The 26,570-nt window shown below is 33.6% G+C and overlaps 1 protein-coding gene across 1 annotated transcript in view; it reads left to right on the plus strand.

Moving 5' to 3' along the window:
* Positions 1-26,570, plus strand: part of Sgcz (sarcoglycan zeta) — an 862,223-nt gene that overhangs the window by 725,827 nt on the left and 109,826 nt on the right. Inside the window, exon 3 of the mRNA XM_041644486.1 lies at positions 581-682. Coding sequence (XP_041500420.1) covers positions 581-682 — 102 coding nt within the window. The remainder of the gene's footprint in view (positions 1-580; positions 683-26,570) is intronic.

A 26,570-nucleotide genomic window follows, 5' to 3' on the forward strand; every position in this document is an offset into this window, starting at 1 on the left:
ATTTTTTATAAAGCCATTTTATTACTATACATGGGGTTCACTCTTTAAAATTCCTGATACAACCCTGATTTAATTCTCTTTCATTAACATCATTTTAACTATAGTAATTTTTATAGAGACAATTGTTTGCTAGATAGGACTTGTGTTTCCTCATGGTTTTTTCTTCAGATGCCCCAGGATTCCAATTAATTAGTTGTTATAGTTATCATACAAATGGAAATGTTGGTAAATGTATATAAGCCTTATATGCTTAAGAATATTATCAGACCTTTGCAAACTATGAATAATAGTCAGGTAACAAGTAGAGTATATAGTCGAGAGTTGATATAAGGTATGAAGAAAGTATTTATTTATAGATAAATCATAACAGGTTCTTTACCACCTTCTTCCCTTCTCATAAAAACAGTGACCTCTGTTGCATGCACAATGCTGTGATCTTTTCTTAAGTCCAATCTCTCATTTTTTCTTAAAACATCATGGATTTGAGCTCACTGTTTTCTCAATTTAGCCCTAAGAAAATAATGGCCAGATACGCATTCTCTAATTAACCTAAAAGTGAACTATATTTCATTGCTTGTAGGATGGTATGGGGAATCTGAGAGTCACCAAGAAGGGAATCCGACTTGAAGGTATATCTGAGTTTCTCCTTCCATTGTATGTGAAAGAAATCCATTCCCGAAAGGTATGTGATACGGCTTTGGCTTACTCTAAGATGATTTAGAGTTTATGTTTTCACTCGGCATAGGAGCATCCAATATCCTTATCCCCTTCCTTTGCATTTAATTTCTTTAAGCTAAAGACTTATTTGAAGAAGCTAAAAGAATCAATTTAAGAACAACAGAACAAGTTAGCTTCAAATTGGCAAATCAGAGAGCATTTGTACTGAGGCTCTGTGCTGCTTTTAGCCTTTGAATTGCTTTCTTCCTCTGTCACCCAAAGTTAAATGTGGTGTTAGCATTTGCAAAAGAGGTATTTATAAGTTTTCTCAAGAAGCACAAATGGATTATTTGGATTCAGTGTATCATACATTTCCCCTTAAATATAAATGTGCTTCCAAGGCACAACGTGAAGTCTGTAAAAGGAAATTGAATTTATCGTTTTAACTAATGCTGGAGCATTTATCCTTTAGGTGTATGGATGTATGCTAGGTTACACACATAGCAGCACGATAAATGAGAAAAGAATTAGCTTAGTGATTGCTCACCTTGACTTTAGAGTGTTACTTAGAAGGAATCAAATAGTCTATGACATCAGTTTATCTCCTATCTCTCAGGATGTTTTATGATGCATATCTATGGAAATTAATTTATTAAGACAAAAAGAAAAGATTAGTATTTAAATTTACAGAAACAGATTTGTCTCATATAAAATTATTTTAGAGTAAAATAATGCCTCAGTTTTATCAAAATAATAATTAGGAGATTTTTATGGTAAAATTTGGATAATTTTCATTAAGGCTTTTGCCACTAATAAGAAAGTAGAATGAAAGGGATTTGTTTTAAATTTTCAATTAGGATTATTGTGTTAACAATTTTTGTAACATATGAACAATCCAAAATATTGAATAGACTTAGTGAGTACACTGAGTAATACAAATTTAGTTTAACATTACTTTAAAGACTTTATTCAGATTTTAAACAATGGGCACATTTTTTGATACCTGACCTTGAATGATTAACCTTTAAAATGTCTATTTAATATTTGATATTAGTTTTATTTAGGAAAACTTGACCAAAATGCTTATATGCATTAGTGTGTTCTGCTATTCATTCATTTCCCCAATACCTCCTATACTGGTCAATATTAAGCAGTTTAGGGATATTAAAGAAATTAAAACTTACTTATAGAAATCAGAAAATACTAAACTTAGAAAAACGGGTAAGTGTGGTCACACAGATATGAGTACATATATATTTTCTTTTTAAATTATGCTCACCTTACGAGACCTGGATAGAGGTGAGCGGTCCTTGGGCTTCCCACAGGTCAGGGAACCCTGATTGCTCTCCGAGCAGATGAGGGAGGGGGACTTGATCGGGGGAGGGGGAGGGAAATGGGAAGCGGTTGCAGGGAGGAGGCAGAAATCCTTAATAAATAAATAAATTAAAAAAAATTCATTCTACTAGTAAGTCCAGAGACAGTAATGGTAACTTACCTCTAAAGTTACCCAGACTGATTTGTATCATTTGCCAGGGAACACAAATGATGGTGAAGACCTATGCGCAGAAGACAGCTAAAAATTTATCTTCTGGGGAGGGTACTTTTTGAGTATAACAAAAGTTGTTCTCTGAAATATTACATGAGAGTTCTTCTCACTTCTGGTCTAGTTAACATAGAGTATACCAACTTTGTAACCTAAATGTGTGAGACAGTGACAATTGTACTCTCTGCCTAGAATAAGTGATCTCAGCTTCACAAACATTTCCAAAGTCAGCTATCTAAAGGAGAGTTGAAATCTTTGTTTACAACCTCATTATTTGCTACTGGACATCCCTGTGTCTATCTTTTGCCTACTGGTATTTAAGAAGCAAATCCATGTGCAGCATGGGAGATGGTGGTCACAGTGTCCAGAAGGGACATCTGGACTGATAAGAAAATACAAAAGAGACTCACTCCTTGGAAGATTTCTCTATACATACACACTAAAAACTAAACAAAAATATCTATTTTATAATCAATACTCACATTGCAATTCTTTTGTCTTTGAGTACATACACTTGTTTAATCTGGTTGTAAATCTTATTTATTTCACTGTTTGATGGTGACAGGCACACAATTTTCCTCAACTTTAATTTTCAAGTCAATGAGTGTAGAAATGGATCCAAATGCATATCTCTTAGAGTCAGAAGATACACACAGATCACTACCAATAGTAGAAATGGAATTTAATTAAATTTTTTGAGATATATGCTTGGAGGTATCTTCCCCTATTTTTATTGCAACTATTTGTTATTTGGTGTGTGTGTGTGTGTGTGTGTGTGTGTGTGTGTGTTTATGCACATTTCACTGAATCTGTGTGGCTCGGAGGTCTGAGAACTTATTTTGGAGTCAGTTTTCTCCTTCAACCAAATGGGGCCAGGTGCTAGAACTCAACTGGTCTAGTTCATTACTATCTAAATCTTCCTGCAAGACCAATCTTCTCATACATTATGTAGCCCTGGCACAGCCAGCAGAGAAAAGATTATTGCCATGTGTTTGAGGACAAGCAGGGATCCATAATTGGTCTCAGGACGGTGTGGTTTTTATAGTTATTTATGAATTTAATCCTATACATGAAAACAAGATTTATTCTGGACAGAAAGTAAAGCTGTAGACAAACATACATTAAATTACATAATTTGAAAAATATTCATCGGTATTTTCCCAGTTGAATCACTTCCTGGCCATTTGTGAAGTTAAATGCCCAGATAGGAAAAAGAAAAAGGCTGTATAATTTGAGTTAATGTAGGTAAATCATACCTGATAATATTCCACATATATCTTCAAGTGACAAGGTCTCACATTAGGAGAAAATATTTGAATATCAGGAAATGAAGACCATTAAATTTTAACGTAATTGTTTTGCAGGATGCTAATGTGGTCAAGTAACATATATTTTTGCTGAAACTAACCAGTCAAAATGATATCATATTTTTTTGAGCCTGTAACCATCTGAGACTAAGTGAACAACAACATTATATTGATTACTTTTTTTCTAGTCAATAATCTGTACTTAAATTTCTCCTTCTTGCAGAAATGCTATATGACAAGCTAGTAGTGATTCGTGAGCAGGTACCCAGATAATTCTAACTCCAGTATATAGATAGGAAGGCTACAAAGTCTTGAGTATTTAGACTTCTGAGTGAATAAAGTATGAACAGCTCTGCTTTTCCTAAGTCCATGTATGTGAGTCCAGTGCTGTTCTTCTAACTCATTTTCTGGTTACCCATTCGTTTTGTGCTTTTTGTGTTGGAGTGTGTCTATAGTTCATATACAAAGATATGGGCAAGGCTATCACAAGTGACTTTTATGCCTATGTAACTGCATGAGTAGCTCTTTCTCTGTCTCTTTTGTGTACCACAGCTAATCTCCCCTTTTCAGATTCTATTTCCCATATATATATAAAGAAATTCATAATTTATTATCATCATCAATATCTTTATGATTTTGCAGCTGGATATTTAATCTGGAGACATCTGTGAATTTTGTAGTACTATTTAATCCAAATTTCAAGTAATATATATCATTCTGATATCTTTACACTGGAAAACAACAAAATCAATAGCACCTTAATATTTAATCAACATCATTACAGTTCTATAATTATATTTCTGCAAATGTAAAATGCTAAAGAAAATAAATATGTAAATTGAAACATGTGCATGCCATTTTAAATTAATATGGAATTTAACAGAAAAACACAAAGTCAATTGAAAAATTGATATCTCAAGTATATCTTTAGCATAATAGCATGGTTAAAACTTGTCTTTATGGCTAGGAATTAATGATTGAGAATATGATTAATAAGTTGGGTACATTAGCTTCATAATTAATATCACACAGCTTTTGTTACCTCCCAGCAGTGTAATTTAGGGTGATTACTGCCTTCCAAATCTGTTTTCCTTCCCCACTTTTATTTCTTTTGTAACAATACCATTCAGATTTTTTCATAGTTTACTTACATTCTGCTTTGCTGCTTTATTACCTGAACACTTTGGTCTATAGATGGTACCCAGCTATTACTAGCATTTTCTTTACTGTGAACAGTCCAGTAGACATTCAGCATTATGATGGTTCCTTGCTTTAATTCAATATTAATTAATTTGCTTGTTTCTTCTTTATTGAACTATCAAGACTGTCTGAATGATGCTTTTGTTGTTGGGAATATTAGTGATGAGATTTCCTTTTCTTCAGATTTGTAATATTTGTCTATTTATTATTTGCATTGACTCTTGACATAAACTGTCAAAAAACAAACTGGTATTTTCCCCTTTTGTTGATGTAATGTTATATCTGGAGATCTGAGAAGTATCAGATTTAACTTTTTCCCTTTCAGGGAAATTTTTGTTCTTGTGTGACATGATAGTTTTAGTATTGTTTACCTGGTGATAATTGGTTGGTGTGAGAGAAGGTATTACTACTTTTCCCAGAAATCTTCTGGCCTCACCCTTCAATTAGTTGATAGTACATATACTTACGGCTCTGCTTAGCTACTAGCTTTCAGTCATACTGTCGAGTTCTTTACTTCAGAGGAAGCAATCCTTCTTACATCTCTGTATCTCTGATTATTTAAATGCGTTGTGAATTTCTTTGAACTATCTATAGTTGTCATCTAGAATTTCTCTTCTGTGAAATTATTTTCTCCATGCGAATTTTGTCAAAGTTCTCAATAACTCATATATTTTGTGTGCAATAATATTTTCATTCCCAGGGATTTCTAGATCTTCTTTTTGATATTATAATTTACTTTCATCCCTCTGTTTAATGATAATATTAATTATGTGAATCTTAGATAAATATTGCACTGCTTGTATATATTAAAATAAGTCATTTAGCACTTACTATTTGAGAAATTTTAAGCCATGCAAATACTGTGCAGTTTTTAAATTGGGCTGCAGAAATGAGCAGGAAAAGAAGTACAAACTGATATGCTCTGTCATCTGTGGGTATGAAACATCCCTGAATCTCTTTTACCAGGACATGGTTGAAGTTACTCTATGGGTCCTACTGATTATCCATCTATCCAGAATCTGGGCTATGCAACACTCAGAGATCTGGTAGTTGGACTATCTCAGGACACTTCTCTTGCTACTTTGTATTCTCCATGCGAACTGTAATTTGTGTTAGACCTTCGGTGAACCCATAAACTACTGGAATTATTAAAAACCCAAGTGGCTTAATTTGTTATATAGTGAGGAAGAAATAGATTTGGAACTTCTCTGAAATTTAGTGTACAGTCTGAGGTGGGACTCTTCTTCCTTATCTCTTTTTTACCTCTCACCTTCCCCATACTCCCCTACCTTCTCTTGTCCTTAGCTCCATCTAATACCGTCTCTTCATGAACAGTCAATAGATCCCAATACCATAATCTGAATAGTCCGTTTCCATCATTAACCTTCTGTACCTCATTACCAGATATCTTTTTCTCTCTATTATGTTCTATTGATATATCCATAATGACTCACAGATTATATTTAAAGGGTGCTCTTACAACTAGTAGAGTTGGTTGTTTACTATCAGTGGACTGAAAACATTTTGAAATTTATGCATTATTTTTCTTCAGGATAGATTTAATCATCATCTATCGAATGTCATAAAAATTACTGCTGGGAGCATAATGATAGGTACATTTGATTTCATAAAAATATTATCTTTATTTTGTGGTGGCTTCTCAGCTGAAAGTATGGCATCTTTTACTGTTTCCTGGAATCCCTCTGCATTGCTCAGAACCTCTTCCTGCCATCTTCTCTGCAGCATTGCAAAGCCCTTTGAAATCACTTAATGAGTCCTACTAGCTGTGTGAACGAGTTTAATCACTTAATGATTCCCACTTGCTTTGTGAATGAGTTTCTACTCCTGTTCCTTATTGGCCTTTCTGCTTGTATAAAAGAGATTACAGTTTCTTGTATTCTGAGTGTAACTTGGGTATCTTTTGCTTTCTAAAACAATGATTTTAATTGAAACAGAATTATATATCCCTCTCCCTTTCCTCCCTCCAAAACTTTCTAGATACCCTTCTTCAAACTCCTCCCGTGACCCCACTGTCAAGTTGATATCATCTCTTTTATATTTATTACCCACACACATGCATATATATATAATATTTATCTATCATATATGCTATATGTGTGAACAATACAGTTTATATATATTATATTATAATGTATATTTTTCTGGGCTGTGGTGGCACATGCCTTTAATCCCAGAAGAATTCTGTTAATTTAAGAACAGCCTGGTCTACAAGAGATGGTTCCAGGACAGCCAGTGGCTGTTACACAGGAAAACCCTGTCTCAAAAACCAACACAAAACAAATATATATATGATATTATTACATATAATATCATATATATATAATGTTGCATATGGTTTTGTTGTCTATGTGTTTATGGTTTCAGCACTGACTGCCATGCACTAAACAACCAACAACATATTGCTAATCTCTGGTAGAAATTAATTTTCCTTCCCCCAGAAATCTTTAGTTGCCTTTAGTTCTTTGTCTAAAGATGTAACTCCACAATAATTTCTCCTTCCACGTGAACATGTATTTTTGATATTCTCACTGTCCAAGTTTTGTTATGAAGCTTTTGTTTACAAGGTAGATCAAATAATTTTATATTCTAATGAGTGTATAGTGTTTATTATAATTAACTGTGAGCACCCTGTAGGGCTCTGGATTTTAATTTCTGTTTTCAAACCATGAGTTTGTAATTCAGCCTTCTGCCTTATAATCATCACAATTTCATCATGTAAATTAAACTTCAGACCATCCCATAATACTTTAATAATACAGTAATGTAATTAATGTAAAATGAAGTATAGGTTGAAAAATTAAATTTAACGTCATGCTCATCTAAATAATTATCATTCTCAATTTATAGAAAGATAAACACATTAGGGATGCACTGTGCATTTTGTAGCATTTGAAGAATACTTTGTCATAAGCACAATTAGCAGAAAGTCAGATTTGAAAGTACAGCTTGATCAAGTAGAAAATTATATTTATGATGAAAAAGGAGAGATTTTAATATAATAGCACCATTGCTTTGATTTGTATGGTAGGAAGAAATTGATATGAACGTGAATGTGAACAGAGGGAAATTAAGAGCTTGTCTTGGAGTCTTTCTGTCTAATAGATATATAAACAGTTTAATGTATCTACACTTCATGTTAGAGATAAACTCTACAAATTTGTTTTAAGTTTACATGTTAAAATGAATGTATACTTATATACACATGAGAATAGACATAATTGCACATTATTAGACATTGAACAGAAGCTCTAAATTAATGCAAATAGAAAATGTAAAAAAGTGCTACTCTATTGTAGAATGGCTTGGTAAGAAGTAAAAAAAGAAAGGCCAGCTAAGAAGTAATATAAGCCAATGTAATATAAGAAAGCCAAGGATGCAGTGTTTCCAGAAATAGATAACGGAGACTACCTCCAGGGTAAGTAGGGAACAACTGCTTCCAACCAGTCGTGTATCAAGAAGATTGAAAAATCATCTTCAGATATTATTTTGATTAAAGTTCAGTCATAAATAAATATTTACATATAGGTTTTCACATATTAGAGTTCTAGCAAGTTGATGAGCATCAAATTCCTCACTTAGTATTTGGAATAAGTGTCATAGAAAGCATACAAACTATGGATAATTATGAAGCAATCTTTTATAATTTAAATGCACCTTTTTATTGAGAGGGACAGGGCTCCTACTAAAATTGCAGATCAATCTACTGATAATTGCTTCGAGTATCTGCAAGTGTTTGCCGCTACTGCTGTTTGCCTACACATACTTTACCAGTGATCATATCCTTAAATTTTATTTAATTAATTTATTATTCTATTGCTCTTCTAACAATTACTAAGAGATACTATTTTGTCCTTATTCTGTACTAAATCAATGTAATGACGTAAGATTTCTTGAACTGAAAGGTATGGGTTCATTGCTTCCTTCTTTTCTGTATTTGTTAATTTAGGCATTGCGTTACAAATAATCTTTCCCCGATTTGTACTTAAAACAAACTTTTATTTGGCTCATTACAGCCTTTAACAAGAGAAGCTTAGATAATGTAATTCTTTTTGCAAACAAGTCTCCAGACTCTTAAAATGTGCATTTAATGCTTTGGATTTCAGCATAAGTTAGGACTCAAGTCACAATCAGCACACCTTCTTGTATGTGCCTCATCTTTGTAAAAGTCTCCAATAAGATATTTTGATTCAGTTATAATGAATACTTGCTGTAGAAATAATAGAACTTTGATTTTTTTCTATTTTTGTTTAAAATATACGGACATTTGCTAAATTGGCTTAATTTGATGAGTTTTATTTTTTAATTTAAAATTAGATACAGTTTCTATACTTTTGTTAGCATGGTTTTATAAGAGAACTTGGAATATGATTTAAAGATTTTGGAACCTATTTATGAGGGATGATGGATCTTTATTGCACTGTAGCATGAATTCTAATTGGTCATAATAATAAAATCCCTGAGTTAGTTATAGGGGTAAATGCAGAAAGATCAGAGAAACAGAACAGCCAATAACTAGCTCTTACCTCTATTAAATCCTCAGACTAAATGTGTAAGCCTATCTCTAGGAATCCTTGAACCAAATGCCATCGCTTTGAAGCCACAGACTGAACCCTGAGCTCCTGTCTCCTAATGCCTTCTATTCCTCTCTCTGCCCAGATATATCACTTCCAGTCTGCACCTCCCTAGTGCTGGGATTAAAAGTGAGACCCACCACCACTTGGTTCTGTTTATGTTTTAAATTGATTCAATTTTGTGTAGACCAGAGTGATCTAAAATTCACAAAGGTCTTTCTCCCTCTGTCTCCCTAGTGCAGGAATTAAAGGTATGTGCCACCACTGCCTGGCCTCTATGGCTAGTTAGTGTGGCTAGCTCTGTACTCTGATCTTCAGGCAAGCTTTATTAAAGCAGAATCAAAATATCACCGCACTGGACTACTAAAATAATCAGTGCACGTGTTAGAAATACTGTGTTTGTAGTCGTATCAACACAGGTGGTATATGAGTTTACTAGGGTTTACAAGACATCTTTCTTGCTATTTTCAGCCCATCTCTAAATTTATGAGATCATATTATTCTCACAGAAGTTATATTGGTAAAGTAATTATTGATATTGATTGCTGTATGAAGATTAATATTCTGGTTTAATACTACATTAAAATAAACACCAGTGAAAGAAAGATTTGTGCCCACTCATTTTTATCTATCATCTTTTCACAGAAGACATCTCAAATTAGGATGATTTTTTATCATGCCTATTGATTCTACCTGTCTCAATATTTGATCCACTAAATATTAATATTTTATGTAGTAATGTAGTTTTACATTCCCAAATTGTCATCTACTCAAAAATCCATACCCTTCAACAACTTACAGATCTTGATTTTATTTTATTTACTGTTTCATACAGGATCTTCCTGCTACACAAAATTTTTGTCAGTAAATAATGGGAAATATATGTGTTTGCTGTAATAGCTTCAGTTTTCTATTCATACAGATGAAATTAACTCCAAATTAAAAATTGTAGAACAAGTAAGGGAATATTTACTAAATGTTTTGGTTATTTTCAGTAAAGAATAAATATAAATCCCAGCAAGAAAAGTTTGCTGTCATGGCTACGGAATATTAGCTAAATTTGTAACACACATACAGGCACACCACACAAATAAACACACACTCACACACACATTCTTTCTTAAATAAAATCAGCTTATCATTAATAAGAATCTTTATAATTTATTTTTATTCATCTTAACTGAAATATAGTAACTTAATTGTATCCTAATTTTCAAGAGATTATATAATTACAGCATTTCTCCCTTCCATTTTCTTCTGACAAATACTCCCAAATGCCCCTAGTTGATGTTTTTCAAATTTATGGACCTTTTTCATTAATTGTTATTGCATGTTTATATGTATATATGTAAATTTCAGAATACAATCTGTTCATTCTGCATAATATTAATTTTACGTGTGTTTTCAAGGCTGACAATTTGTTTTTGGATAACCAATTGGTGTCCTCTTTCCTAGGAGAAATTCCCTGTTGCCTGTCATTCTTTGCAGTTGCTGCTCTTTTTCTCACATATAGACCAGGAAATCATGGATTCACAAAGGCTAAACAGCTTACTCTAGGTCATGCATCTGATAGGATGCCAACTTCCAACCTTACCCAGCCATTCTGGCTAACTAGCAATACGCACATGCTCATAAAAAAAAAAAATGCCTCATCTTTGCAGATCATTCCAGAGAATTGCAAGATCAGAAGTAAGCAGGATGTTTCCATCAAATACCTATTACTTTGAAATCCAATAAAGCAATTGAGAGATTATATGAAAGTGAAGAAATATGGACAAACTCTTAGTTGGAAGTTATACTTTGCTGATTCTCACATACCATTACTTTTACGTGTGGCAGCTACAACATCATTTCCAAAATTCATAGTGACCATATGACATAAGTACCTGTTGAAATTCATTAATCTTGTAGCAGCCATCAATATTATAGATCCTTATTCAGTTTCTGTGTAGCATCCTACTGTATTCCAGGACTTCACTTACATAATTGATTCAAAAGAGAATTTTTGCAATAACGAAAAAATTCGTATAGCAAATAATGAGGTACAGTTTTTGAGTGAATGGACATTTTCTTTTTACTAATGCAAATATTTAACAAAGGAATTACTGTATATAGGAGATAGTATTTTTAAGAGTAATCATCTCAAATGTTTTTATTAGTCTATATTTATTTTACACGGTGTCAAACATACAGAAGAGCCGGGCGGTGGTGGCTCACACCTTTAATCCCAGCACTCGGGAGGCCGAGGCAGGTGGATCTCTTTGAGTTCAAGACCAGCCTGGTCTATGGTCTACAAGAGCTAGTTCCAGGACAGGCTCCAAACCACAGAGAAACCCTGTCTCGAAAAACCAAAAAAAAAAAAAAAAAACATACAGAAGAATTCTAGATGACATTATCGTCAACTCTTCACATTCTAGGTATTATTATTATCATAATCATATACATCATCATCATCATCATTACCAGAATTTTAAAGAAATTGAAGTAGAAGTACTTTGTGACTTAACTGGTATATCTCCAGATGTCTAATAGCACTTTCACCTGCTCATGAACAATCTGTAAGTATTTCAGAACGATGGACATTTGTATTTGATTGTTTAGAGTGCTCATTAAATAGCATTTTTGTTTTCTTATTGAGTTTTTATATTACTGATGTACCTGGCAAACAAAACTTGCGATAAAAATTGCCTTTATTCCCAGCATGAGGGAGAAAGATGAAGGTAAATCTCTGTTCAAGACAAAGATTTGTCTATAGAGCAAGCTCTATGACAGACAGGGCTATACAGAGATATCCTGTCCCAAAAATAAATAAATAAATAAAAAGAAAAAGAAAAGAAACACCCAAAGAATTCAGAACACTATCAAGATAATAAATAGCACAATTAAAAGGAGAGCATAGAGTTAAACAAAGTTTTTAAAATATGAAAGATGAAAAAGCTTGGAAACACATTTTTTACATCATTAGCCTTCAGAAAAATGAAAATTCAAATTACTTTGAGATCTCTTCTTATGCAAAGCAGAATGACCAAGATTAATTAAACAAATGATAACGTTTGCTAGAATGACTGCAGGGAATTAGGAATACTTATTCATTGCTTGTGGGAGTACCAAATTGGTACAGCAACTTCAGAAATGAATGTAGAGAGTCCTCAAATATCGGAAAAGAAATCTGCCATAATCTCCAACTACACCAATTTGTGACATATACATATACCATCATGCAGAGATATTTGCTCATCCAAGTTCATTGCTTTTCTGTTCATAATAGCTGGATTAGAAACAGCATATATGCACATAAGATGATGCAAAAATTAGTAAAACATGATGCATGGAATATTATTCAGCTGTTAAGAAAAATGAGATGTAGCATGAATAATATTGGAGTTCAACTTGAAGATCAGAAGCACAAAGCAGCCAGCCACTGACTCTTACCTCTACCTCAAACTAAAATAGTGATTTTTTTGCCTCTAGGAATCCTCAGAATGAGACTGAACTGAGTCCTGTCTCCTCCCATCTTATATTCCTCTTTAGTAATGGGATTAAAGGCATGCACCACCACTGCCTGACCTCTATGGCTAACTAGTGTGACTATTGGGATTAAAGTTGTGTGCCGTCATTGCAAGGTCTATATGACTGACTGTTTTATTCTCTGAACTTAAGACAAGCTTTATTTATTAAAATATAAATTAAATGTCACTACAATGAAATTCACAGGTAATTGGATAAAGCAAAAAACAGTTATCTGTTGGGCAGCCCAGACCGAGAATGCCCAGAATAATACACATTGCTTATATTCTTATACATTTGGACATTAAACACTATATTTTGTGTGTGTGTGTGTGTATTTATTATTTACAATATACTCACAGATTAGGTAGCTTGGATGGAACCATAGTCTTGTATAAGTAATCTTCTAAAAATGGGGAAATAGAATAGTTTCATAGAAAGAAGAAGGGGAAATTAGGATATGTGGATTAAATGGAGGAGAGAAATTGGAGAAGGTAGAGGAGAGAATTCAAGGAGGATTAATTAACACAAAAGACATTTTGGAAATCTATATTGAAACATTTTACTCTAGAAACTTCCTAAAATATATACATTCATAGAAGTAATTTAAATTAATTTACAAAACAATGTGGTGGAGATTGCCTCAACAATTTATCACATGCAACCAAATATAAATGCCAGTATCAGGAGTGGATTATATTTTTTCAGTCATTGCCAGAGAGGTCCCATAGACATCTGGTGAACATTAATGGAAATTGCAAATGTTATTTGTTTTCCTCCACAACCTGCTAGACCTTATTGCTGAACACACCGCATCCTTATGTTGCTGGATAAGGAGAAATGGGGCTGGTACTCAACTAGAAGCTTCTTTCCTAATGACTAATATTCTTCATGGTGTAGAGAACTAAAGATGCAATGAAAGAGAAAGATAATCATGGATCTCATTCAGCAACAGACCCTATGAGCTACACGTGTGACCTGCCTACAAGATACACTAGTACAATAATGGCATAAATGCTCTGGGACTAAGCAACTGTGTTTTTTAACTTGTATTTATGCCTGTTCTATAAGACTTAACCCATATTACACATTAAATAAGGCCAAGAACCTGAGACTAGGTAGGGTATGGACCTGGTTAATTATATAAGGTTAGTGGGAAACCCTATATTATCATACCACTAAATGAACTTTGAGAAAAATTATTATGATGTTTCCCTTTGGGTATGAAGCTGATAAATCTATTTTCTGAAGTTAGAAATATAAAACATCATAAAAAGATTTTGAAAGGTGTATGGACCTTATGTATTAATATTCTCTACTATTGTTTCTTTTGAAAACTACTGAAACAAAATAATAGCAATCCTAACACTCTATTAATATGTGCTTGATAATTGTTGTATATAATGTATTAAGTATAGATTTAATAACTTCTTGAAGTTACTTAATATTACTACTATTATGAACATGGTTTCATTTTGTAAATAAGGAACTAGAATTCCAAATAGAAAATAAAAATCCTTGTCTATCGTCACATGACAATTAAGTGATAGATCAAGAATTTGACCCTGATACAAAGTTAAAAGTCTTCCACAGTATTCACTAGAATAGATTGCTTTATATTTCCATGATGTAAATGTAAACATGGACTATTTTAGGTGCTAACATATGCAGAGCCGCCTTTTGCTTCATCAATATCAGAATATTTCCTAATTACCTGCCTTGCACCTCTCTTCAAGACATACTGAGTTTGTGTGCACCTGGGGTTTATTTCTGACTTTGACCTTTGGTTTTCTGCATGTGTTATTTCCCTTCCCTTAGTGCTGTCTAAATTTTTATTGGATTTCCCCATTATTTGTCACTTGTGTATAATAAGGTATATCCATGTTCTGTGGTTTTTCATTGTGCAAGTAGAAAAAATAAAGGTATTTCAATTTTTGCATCTCTTTCTTTACGTTACCACTAAAATACTAAGTTAATATATCTACCAAGGAATTGGACACTGGAGTTTAAAACTATCTTTATATATTAAGGTTTAATTAGATAGAATTTTTGTTGCTGTGATAAAACACCATAATCAAAAGGAACACGAAGAGAAAAGTTTATTTCATCTTGCAACTCTCCGAACATAGGCCATTGTTGAAGGACATTAGGGCAGGAACTAAAAGCAGAAGCCATGGGGAAAATTCTGCTTACTGAATTTCTGTGATTTACTCCGCCTATTTTATTACATAAGTTAGAACTGCCCTCCTAGGAATAGCAGCAACCCACATTGAACTGAGCCCACCCAGATCAATTACTAATAAAATTAAAATGTCCAACAGGTTTGTGCACAACCCAGTGTGTTACAAGAATTTTGTTAGATGAGGGTTCATTTTCCCAGTGACTATATCTTCTGTCAAGGTGACATAAAACTAACCAAGACAGAGGTGCTCGGAAAAGTGATTCATGAACTTGTAAAATAATGGATAAAATATGGGAAAGTTTATTATTTTCATCTAATTTTTTATGTCTGAATGTTATTAGTTATGACATTTCCTGTAAGAGATTATATTTCAAAGTAAAATATCACTTTTGGTACTTGAGAAAGGACCCTGTCATAGACAAGGTTAACTAAGATTTTCTTAAAAAAATAAATAACTTTTTCTTATGAAGAAATTTCTATTTTTATGAAGTTGTTTATTTTGAATCTTATAACATTAAAGACGAAATAAAAAGCTAAACCCCTAAACCTCTATTATAGTTACACTGAAAGGAAGAAAAAATGAAGTTTATATTTTAAGATAAAGGTTTGTTAATTATTAAAAAAACAATATTCCAGGAACAAAGATGTAAACTTTGTCTATCTCCTAAAATTTAAAAAAAAATACATTAATGAAACTATTGTAAGAATAGCTTAGACCCCAGATAGCCAAATAAATAAATAAATTGCCGGGAATAAGAACAATTTGAAATTTACATTTGTAAATTTAGTTTATAACTAAGTTGTAAATTTTAAAATTTTAAACACATTTGTTTATTTTTCTGTACTTTTGTTCTTTGCTTACATGTATCTTAAGTGCCCAGGATGCATGTCAAATGTCCATGAAGGCCAATAGGGGTGTCAGATTCCTGTAACTGGAATTACAGAGAACTGTTATAGCGTATGATTAGTAGGAACCAAAGCTGGTTTCTCTTCAAGAGTAACAAATGTTCTAAACCACTGAGACATCTCTTCAGCACCTACCTTTTTTTTAATGTTTTGATAATTTAAAACATTGGTACTACGTTTACCTCATTTCCATCCTCTTTCTCTCCCAGTTCATTCCTTGTTTAATCTAAAACTAATGGCCTTTTAACACACAAACACATATACATGGACACACAGAGACCCTCCTCCCCACACACACACATACATACAAACACACACACACACACACATGCACATTTAATGAGTCTGTTTAGTGTTGTTATTATGGTATACAGAAGCCATTAATAGCCTAGGGTATTTATCTACAAGTGTGCTCTCATGAGATTTCCACTGCTCATACTACCATGTCAAGGGGGATCATTACGCAGGTCTTATTTAGACAATTGTCTTGTTATATTGCTGAGATTTCATTTGTGAGGCCTATCTCTTAGCATATATCTAGGTATTTGGTTCTCACAGTCTTTTCTCCTTTCTTCCATCATTTTGCTTAAGAATTAGTTATAGAAGTTGCATTGTAAATGTATCATTTGAGGCTTGGCACCCCATTGTTACTTTTTTATCAATTTTGACCAGTTTTTGATCTTTGTAGTAGCCTATATTTGTTTCTAAAAGCAGCTTCTTTGACAAAAGGTAAAAGCTACATTAATCTATTGGAAAAGGGTAATGTAATTAGCAATTTACAGTTTTGTAAAACCATAGGAATAAGCTATTCTCTAGAGTTTATGAACTCTGAACTCTAACCATGGATATTTGGCAAGATTTGCAGGAACAGGCATGATTTCTTTCCCTATTGTGAAGGCCATATACCCACTTAGAGAGCTGTTACTTACCCCCACACTAAAGTGGTCCAATTACATCATGGAAGGTAGCTGTGGTTCACAGACCTTACATCTGCTTTTCTCCCTTGAAAATTTGCATATCACCTCCCCATAATCTAATAATCTGTCCTCAAGAAGAGGGTTCCAGGTAAGTTTCAGCTCAATGTTTGCTAGTTCTCTGTCTGAGGTTTATGGTATACAACTGTAAGGATTTCCATCCAAGTCCTGGCAGGGAACCAACCAAGGACAGCAATACTACTATAATAATTAATAATAATAATAATACCTAAACTATTGTGGGAGACTCTTGAACTCCTCTAAGCAACAAGGGAAGGTTTCCTTTGAATGGCATGATGTTTTTGTTGTGTAATCTTTGGGTCTTTTTGGAGCACGTCATCATCCCATTTATATCACCCATTAAACTACACATACACACACACACAATTTTATATTTTAATTAGGTATATAAAAATATACTTTCTATGACTTTTTCAAACAGTTTAGTTTTCTTTATTTCTCCTTCCTCCCCTTTTCTCCTTATTATACTCCTCCCTCTTCTTCTTTTAAAGTCCCCAGCCCATTTTTCTCATTTCTCTATCCTCCTCTACAAAATTCCTGTTGGGAGCAGTGAGACCCTAGATCCTGAATTTCTTGTAATCCCCTGATCTGAGTGCCAACAGCTGCTCTGAGCACAAGACCTTCAGGAGTTCCTGATGGCAGGAGAGTGATTTCTGGTGGGTTTGGCGGGGGCATGGCTATCTCTATATAATCTGCCCCTGAACACAATAAAGAGGGCATTCTGGGAGAATTCAAGGATGAACCCATGTCGCTGTCTCTCTCTGTGTGTTTGTGTATTTTAACCTCCAGCCCCTTTGCTCAAAGCTCGTGAACTGTGTGCCAGTGCATAGAGCATAGACATGGGGGTGCAGTGCTTGGAATTCCTCTTTCCTGTTACACCAAGGGTTCATTTATACATTTCTGATCTCTTCAGTAACTTATAAACACAAAGTTAAATATTAATGCTCCAGATCTAAATTCCACAAATAGAGATAATGTGTCATTCATCTTTCTGTGTTTGGGTCACCCCACTCAGTACATAGTAGTTTCCTATTACATCCTTTTACATGCAAATTTCAGTTTTCTTTATACCCTATTAAAATTCCACTCTATATCCATACCACATTTTTATTGTACATTAATAACTTGAAAAACATTTAGGTTGTGTCCATATTCTAGTTATTGTGAATGAAGTGACAAAAATAACTGATCTCTGCAATATATGGTGTCCTTAGGGCAAATGTCAGAGAGTTAGGTATGGTTGGATCATAGGGGAAATCCATGTTTAATTTCTCGAGATTTCTCCACTCTGATTTCCATAGTGACTGCATGAGTTTTTAATCCCATCAACAGCAAATGCAGTTTTTCCTTATATCATTACAAGAGGCTGTTGTCACTTGTTTACTTCATGTTAGTTACTGTGAATTCATGATTAGGGTAGATAAAGTACCAATATAGTTTTCATTTGAATATTCATAACATTTGAGGGTGTTATGATAGCCAATAGTATTTCACAAGCATGGAAATGTAAATTAGTGGTGTTAGAGAGATAGATTGGTTCTCTTAGAGATAAGTTGGATTTGGGTCCCAGTAACCATATGTCAAATAAGAGCGTGATGGCTTGAATGACAATGACCTCCATAGGCTCAAATAATTTAATGCCTCTTATACAGTTAATGAAACTGTTTTATTCATCAAACAGAGTAAACAATACTACAAGTCTTTTGCATTCGCAGTAGATGTTAATGTATTTAAATACTGATGATAACCACAGGAATTCCAAGAAAGAAAAAAGGATTAACATTCATTTTGAGATATTTCTGAAAAGACATGGGTCGTTATAAGATAAACAGTCATCAGTGTCCCACGATTAGTTTGCAAAGCGAGAAAGAGCATCAAGTCAGAAGTTCTGAGTTACGATGATCTAACGAAGTCTAAAAAGAAGGGAAGCGCTCACAGGGATATTAGATGAGAAGTAAATCGAAGAAGAAGTAAATCAGATTAGAAAAACTGATACAGAAGAATCCAAATATCACAATCGGGGCGTTTTAACAAGTACACGAAAGGGAAGTTTGCTAGGAATGAGTATATGAGTCTTTAATTTGGGACATTGGAGTAGAATAACCGTATTCTACTCCAATATGATGTGCTTATGAGTAAATAGTTCAAAAGGTCTGTGTTTGGTGGTGCACACCTATAATTTTTCCACTGTGTGGCCTAAAGCAGAAAGAGAACAGAGGCTTTACAGCAAAATCATGTTTCAATAAATAAAAAAATAAAAAGAGTGGCTAAAAGCATGAAAATTGATGAAGATAGTAGTAAATTAGGCAGTAAAATAAATTGATACGGAATTTTTAGACACCGCAAATGGATAAAGGGAAGAGTGACATGTTTTATAGAATTAGGCATAAGTGAGTGTTTGTAGGAGTATAAGTGACAGGAGAAACATAGTAAGTATGTGGAAGAGATGATTTTTGGTATAATGGCGGGAAAAGATGGTTGAATAAACTGAAAATAACATTCTTAAATCAGTAAGAATTTGGAGGAGATTGAGATTCTGATAGTCTAGAGATGAACTGAAAACTATCATGTAATGTGCCATCTGACTTGCCTACAAAGGCAGCTAAGAATAAATGGCTTTTAAGAAAGGATGCAAAAGGAGCAGTATCCTTCAGAGCCAATAAGACTGCAGCTAGAGCAAATGGTAACAAAACATTCTAATGATGTAGACAGCTCTTTCTGCTCCATCATTCTTGCTATATCTAATAGGCTTTGATAAATAAGAAGTACTAGATAGACGTCAGTGTAAACTGTTACTAATATGACTCTGTGTCTAGTTGAAATTCGAATATGCTGAATTCAATCTATGGAAATTTTCAGACTTACAAAATAAAGACTCGAAAACTCATTCTTCATGATCTTCCCTTCCAGGCACTTGATTAAACAACCCTAATGCATCTCTTATTTTTATGATGCATGTTCTCCCATCTCTGAATAAAACTAAACACATTTAGTGTGCCTGATGTTTGTGAAGTGAGTCGGTGATGTTGGCTTAAATGCACAAGTAATGAAGAAAATTATGGTTTGGAAGATACATTGAGCCCATTGCTTTTGAGATGCAAAATCAATTTAAGTACCTCAGAAACAATTTCTTTTATGTTTCAAAAATTTTACATTTTAAGTGTTTTTATGTCTTTATTACAGCTGGTGTCTTAATCCAACTCCATGTAAATGTTTTGTAATGAGCTTCAGCTCCTTGATCTTTTATAATGCATATTTTAAGTAAAGAATAATTCTGTTTCAGAGTATATATTTTTCTGAGAGTTTGTCATGACCATCTTATTTATCCCCACATAGTGTATGAATTTATAGTTAACATTTTGCAGCTCCCTAGGTACCTAAAAATTTAGGTCCTCAGCCTTTAAAAATTGTATATAAGCTTATACATGTTAAATTTTAGCTTTAGAAAGTTGAGTAATTTTTCAATAGGTTTCTCAACATTTATAGCATAAAAACATTAAGAATAATAAGTCACAAAAATCTCAAGGCACTCAGGGTTTTCTGCCCTGTGGTAAGACCTAGGACCTCCCACCTCCGTCCATATCTAGGAAGGAGGAGTGGGGGGAGGGGGAGAAGGGTGGGAGTAGGGGGGGAGGAGGGGGAGGGAAATGGGAGGCTGGGAGGAGGTGGAAACAAAAAAAACAAAAAAAAAACAAAAACAAAAAAAAAATCTCAAGGCACTATGGAATAATGCTAAAAATGACAGATTTCACTCCAGATTGCTTAAAGTATTTATGACCTAATTTGTCATATTGCTTAGGAACTGAGTTTTCACACAATATATGTTTTTCTCTTTAAAGCAGTATCTGTTTTGCTGCTCTGGCTGTCCTAGAACTCACTATGTAGATTAGGCTGGTCTTGAACTTAAAGAGATTTACCTGCCTCTGCCTTCAGAGTGCTGGAATGAAAAGTGTATATCATGACACTTGACCCAAATTCTTATTATTATTACAAAGAAGTATCTCATTTTTATAATGATGAACTTGATATGTAGTATCAGAACTACTGAATGAAAACAATATTTTATTAGTCATGTGCTTGAAATACCTTTCTAAATTCTTCTGAAATAACATATCAGTTCAAATGATACCATCCTAAGAGTGTGAGGATAAAATATCTTTTTACTGTTTTTCCTTAGTGTGCAGGTTAGTGAAGAAAAACTGTTACTCTAATCTGGAATATCATTAAATTAATTAAAAATGGGATATACTTCTGAAAGGATGAGGACCACTCTATTCTCCAAGTGTTTGATTTCCTACATTTTATTTTCATCTTTTCTCTCTTTTACCCCCAATTCTGTTTTCAAATGTATAACAGGACAAGAAAATAATCTTCCGTATAAACTTTGTTTAAAATTTCCACAACAAGGATTAAAAACTGAAAGAAAGGTGAGAAGAACCATAGGAAAAGTCCAAGAATGTAATTTTCTTGTTTGATAGATGTTCAAAGTCAATTTCACAGCAACTGTATTTCTCATAGCAAGGAGACCAAGAGCAGCCATCATTATTAGCAGTGCCATCTCTTAACGCTTAAAAGACAATATATAAAATGCAAGTACCATCAAGACACCATTAAAGATTTCAAATTTAGAGGCATAGGAACAACAGTACTAAAAGAGGTCAAGGGAATATTCTTTGTAGAATCATTTTTTTTTATATAAATGTAGTACCAATGATAAAATATTACATAATCTATTCCCTTAGAAAATTTACTGGTAGCCATATTCCTTAATTTTAAAGAGGAATTTAGAAGCCTTAGATGAAGAACAAAATGCTACCCTGAGGTTAAAGAAACAGTTAATCACACTTTTTCTTTGCTACTTGTAATATATACAACTTCAACCAAGTTTCAGGGTTTTTTGCCTAGTTTTTGACATGAGGACTTTAATGTAATATTCTTAATTATATTTTTATTAATATCCATATGTTCTTTTGTGGTTTTACAGGTAAACAATTTCTCTTTACTACCTACAGTTATTTTCCTATAATTGACAGTGATTCAAGATTTTGCGTATCATTCTCTGCTTACACCAGTAAAAATGGACTGTATTATTTAATCACTTAATGAAGGTTTAATCCAACTTAAACACAACCAAAAATAACATGGTTGAAAAATAAATTCCAAGCTAGATTTCTTTAATCCAAAAATATATTGTCAAAAAAAAAAAAAAAACACGTGCCAAGAGTCAAAGTTTATTGTATTTGCATTTTGGATAGATCTAACTCAAATGACCAAAACTGAGATAGTACATTATAGTACACATTAAAGAATAAGTTTATAAAGGTGGTCATTGATTTTTATTACCCAATAGAGCTAAGTTAACAAAATTATTATGAAAAATGAGTTGGGCGTCAGAGCTAACAAATATTTACTAAAATCTGAAAATCAGTAAATATAACAGTGATGGGCACTGGAACTTATTAACAACTTTTGAGATGATACAGTTGATGTTCCTCTATAGTCTGTTTGATAGACTTGTGATTTTAACATACAAAAACTTGCTCATGGAAAGTAGCTAAACCTAACACTAAGCTGTGATAACAATCTATACTGATGAATTATTCTTACATATTTACTTTTATGTTGCTCTTAATAAAGCAATTTCATTTTTTTTCCTATTGTGAATAAACTAGTGAATTACATGCTTTTCTAATCCAGGTATGTTCCACAATAAGATTAATTCCTTACAGCATGAATTAAAAAGAAAAGATAATCCAGTAGGGGAGAGTGGCTTATTCTAAGATGTCAATTCATGTGTCTGAAATTCACAACTTCAAAATTACTTAATATCTTGTAAAATTTATATGTGTTATATTTGGAAACTTCCTTTATTTCAGTTCTCAAATTAAGGCTTAAACAAACTCTCTGCTTTCACATCCCTCCTTGCTGCTCCTTAAGGATACATTGTATTCGTAATGAAGTACCAGCACATGAGTTTTATTCTAGATCCTGATTTGTGGGGACTTCAACCTAAAATGGTAAAGTTAAATTGTACATTAAAAAAGAAAATGGAGTAATACCTTCCTATGATTATATTTGACAGAGATATTTTCCCATTAGATGCTGAAGCCTTAGATCCAAAGCCATTTGTTTGACACATTCAATTACAAGGAGTGAGAGGATGATATTACAGGCCTTCATGAGAGCAATTACTAGGCAATCTGTTCAGGAGACTATTTAAGAACACCTTGAGGGCTATTACCAACTATCTCCCAGAAGTTCTGTTCCTATATTAAGTGTATCACAAACACACATTCCTATGTGGAGGTAGCTCATGGCAAAACACCAGCCTCATTTTTATGATTTGTTAATGACATAGTCTCACAGTCAGGAACTGAAACATTTGACAGTATTTAGAAGCAAGTATGAGTCTATCACATTGGGAACGCACACAGTGTTTGGAAGACAGCAACCTAGACAATTTAGCACACTCTTAACCTGCCTCTGCAAGTCCTGTTTTCTTTGGAGAATTTTTGAACTTCATTCAAATCTAGCAATAACTCTGCATATGCTAGTTGGTCAGGAGATATATATATATATATATATATATATATATATATATATATATATGGCATTTGGATGACTACAATTTTATTGTTAAGGACAGAAGGTTGAATAGGAAGGAACTGACCATGAGGATGCTATGCTGTTGCATGCTAGTGACTGCTACAATAGATGAAAATCAATGACAATAATCCATGCAACATAATTTACATAGCCAACAATTCACTTTTGATGGTCTACTAAAGTATGTCCCAAATTCTTTTTTACTGCATACTACCAATAAGGTGACTTATTAATCCATTCTACACCCAACCCCTCATTTATTCATAGACTCTCTAGTCAATAATAAATCTGATGCAGAAATAACTAATAGCGATGAACCGGTATTGAGTAGGATTATACAATGTTGTTTCAGGTGAACTAAGTCAGTGGGAATAGAAAACGTGTGGAAAGGGCAGTATGCAGCAGTATACATGTGCACATTATCCCTGGTTGCTGAAATACTTGTGTTGAATTCATAAGGGAAAAATAAAGTCAGAATAAATATTACAGAAATTAAATAAACCATCACATCAAAATACAATAACACCTCAATCACTGCTTAGCATTGGCATGAAAGCTAAATGACCTCTAAGCTGCTGTAAAAGATGGTTTAATAGAATTGTGTTCATCAAAGTTTCCAGTTGAAGGTGAGGTAAATGCGTGCCTCATTGAAAAGTAATATGCGAAACTACGATGAAGGGTTCAAAATGAGGTGTCAGATGATTACCACTGCTTCTAAGTTCTTTTGTACATATAAAGGGACTTATGATAGACAATTTTTTGAGAAATATTTTCACATATGTGTATGTTCTGCTTGCCCACCTCTAGCAAGGAAGTAAAACACTCATTTTAACTTAAGCATGTGATGATTTCCACTATCTCAGAGTTCTAGAGTTCAATGTTTCCCTCCATAAGGCATTTGAAAGGAAGAAAGGGTTTTACTCCTAGAATTTAGCATACAAATGTCTTTGACATCTAAGCGAATATCTCAGTAGTGTAATGCAACCCCTATAAAAAGGACTCTTGGAGCCGATTTCGTGGTGGCACATAACTATGCCAGCACTTGGGAGGCAGAGGAAGGTGGATCTCTGTGAGCTCGAGGCCAGCCTGGTCTAAAAGAAAGAGCTAGGAAGGTGAACATCCAAACTGGCTAGGCTCCCACAAAGCCAGCACATTACGTAGGTTCAAAACCACAGTTTGGATGTTCACCTTCCTAGAAATGCACGGAGGGGGGAGGACCTAGGACTTACCACAGGGCAGGGAAATCTGACTTCTCTTTGGGCTGGAGAGGGAGGGGGAGAGGAGTGGGGGGAGGGGGAGAAGGGTGGGAGGAGGGGGAGGGAAGTGGGAGGCTGGGAGGAGGAGGAAATTTGTTTTTTTTTTCTCTTTTCTCAATAAAAAAAAAGTTAATAAAAAATAAAATAAAAAAAAAAGAAAGAGCTAGTTTCAGGATAGTCACCTGTCTCGAAAAACCAAAAAAAAAAAATAAATAAATAAAAGAAAGAAAGAAAGAAAAAAAGAAAGAAAAGAAAAGGAAAAGAAAAGAAAAAGGAAAAAAAAAGAGAAAGAAAGGATTCTCTGGTACTAAGGGAAACCATCACCCAACACCAACTGAAAGAGATACCCCAGACAGTACTAGTGACATTAAAGTATCCCATTCATGTCTCCTCGAAATACTGTGTGTCCAAAGGGAAAAAAGCAATAAAGCCCCCTTACCATGCAAAAAAAAAAAAAAACAAAAAAAACAAAAAAAACAAAAAAAAACATATCATCAAGATGAAGAGAGACAGGAAGACGAGTGTATGAAGCTTTTGAATGATACATTTGATTGTATTAAATGTTACAAAAAAAAAACCCCTTTCAATTTCCCAAGAGTATTCTGGGAACTCACTGAGTTCTGATTAGGTTTTAGCTGAAGAGACATGGAAGAGGTTATTATACTGAGGGGATTAAAATGTACAATGGAGGAATTGCAGTTAATGTTTTACAAAATTACAAGCAGGTAGATTTCAGAATTTGCTATGGAAATATTTTGGTATTTATTTGAATCACTGGCTGGAATATAACAGGAATCTTAGCGTTAACTCCAGACACATCGTTTTGCCTCCCCATGGTCTCTGTGCTACAGCATGAAGTCAAGAAGCTTGCAGTTCATACTAAAGATTCCTGTTGGATCCTAAACTTCTGAGTGTCAGATGAATTCTACATCTTGGTGCATTCTGTTGGTTTAAACTCTATTTCCTGGTGGTAATACGGTAAATGAGAAAGAGAGCTGTTTGTCAAAACTTTAGGGAGAAAATAAGTGCAGAATGACAATACTGCTCAGATTATTGTTAATATCTTTATTGGAGTTGCATTATATTCTAAGGAATGATATTCTCCATTAGAATGCCTGAGTACAATTCTAAATAATGATTCAACTAAGTGTATTGAGAAACGACATATTGTAAAATGTGAAAATTAATATTGAGAAACCTCCTAATGAGAATAACTCAAAATTGAAATGGGTTTGGAGAAAATTTGAAGGAGATTATTTTCTAATACACTAACAAGGCAAAGAAACTAAGACAAGTCTCTCTCAAATAATCGTGACAGAAAGAAAAATAAATAACAGATACTAACTTGCATTTCCTTTGCCTTAGACTCTGTTATGAAGTCAAGCCCCTTGTAGTGTTGTCAATTAATTCTACTTACAAGAAATCAGAGTTTAAAACCAAGGGTCTGATGCCTATCTTAATATTTCATAGAATGTAATTTTGATGGAAAACCACTATCTTTTTCAACTCTGCCAGATTAATAATCAATCTAAAGAGTAGCAGAACATGGGCAGGTGTTAGATCACATTTGATTTGATTTTCTAGGTGGTTTCTCTCCTGAGATCAGAACACGCTTTCGGCTGGACTCCACTCCTTGCTTCTTCAAGACAAATGTTTTGAACATATTTCATTCTCCAAACACTTGAAAGTATAGCACCAGAAATTGTGTGCTCATTCTTGATCTTAACCTATGCAAGGAAGCCCTCCACAATAAATAACGGAATATATTGAGACATGGATTCCACAGAAGAAATATGACCTAAATAATTGTAGCCTAACT

Source organism: Microtus oregoni, unplaced genomic scaffold, assembly GCF_018167655.1.
Source record: "Microtus oregoni isolate MIOR12 unplaced genomic scaffold, Mior012 000096F_ref0000112, whole genome shotgun sequence".
NCBI lineage: Eukaryota > Metazoa > Chordata > Mammalia > Rodentia > Cricetidae > Microtus > Microtus oregoni.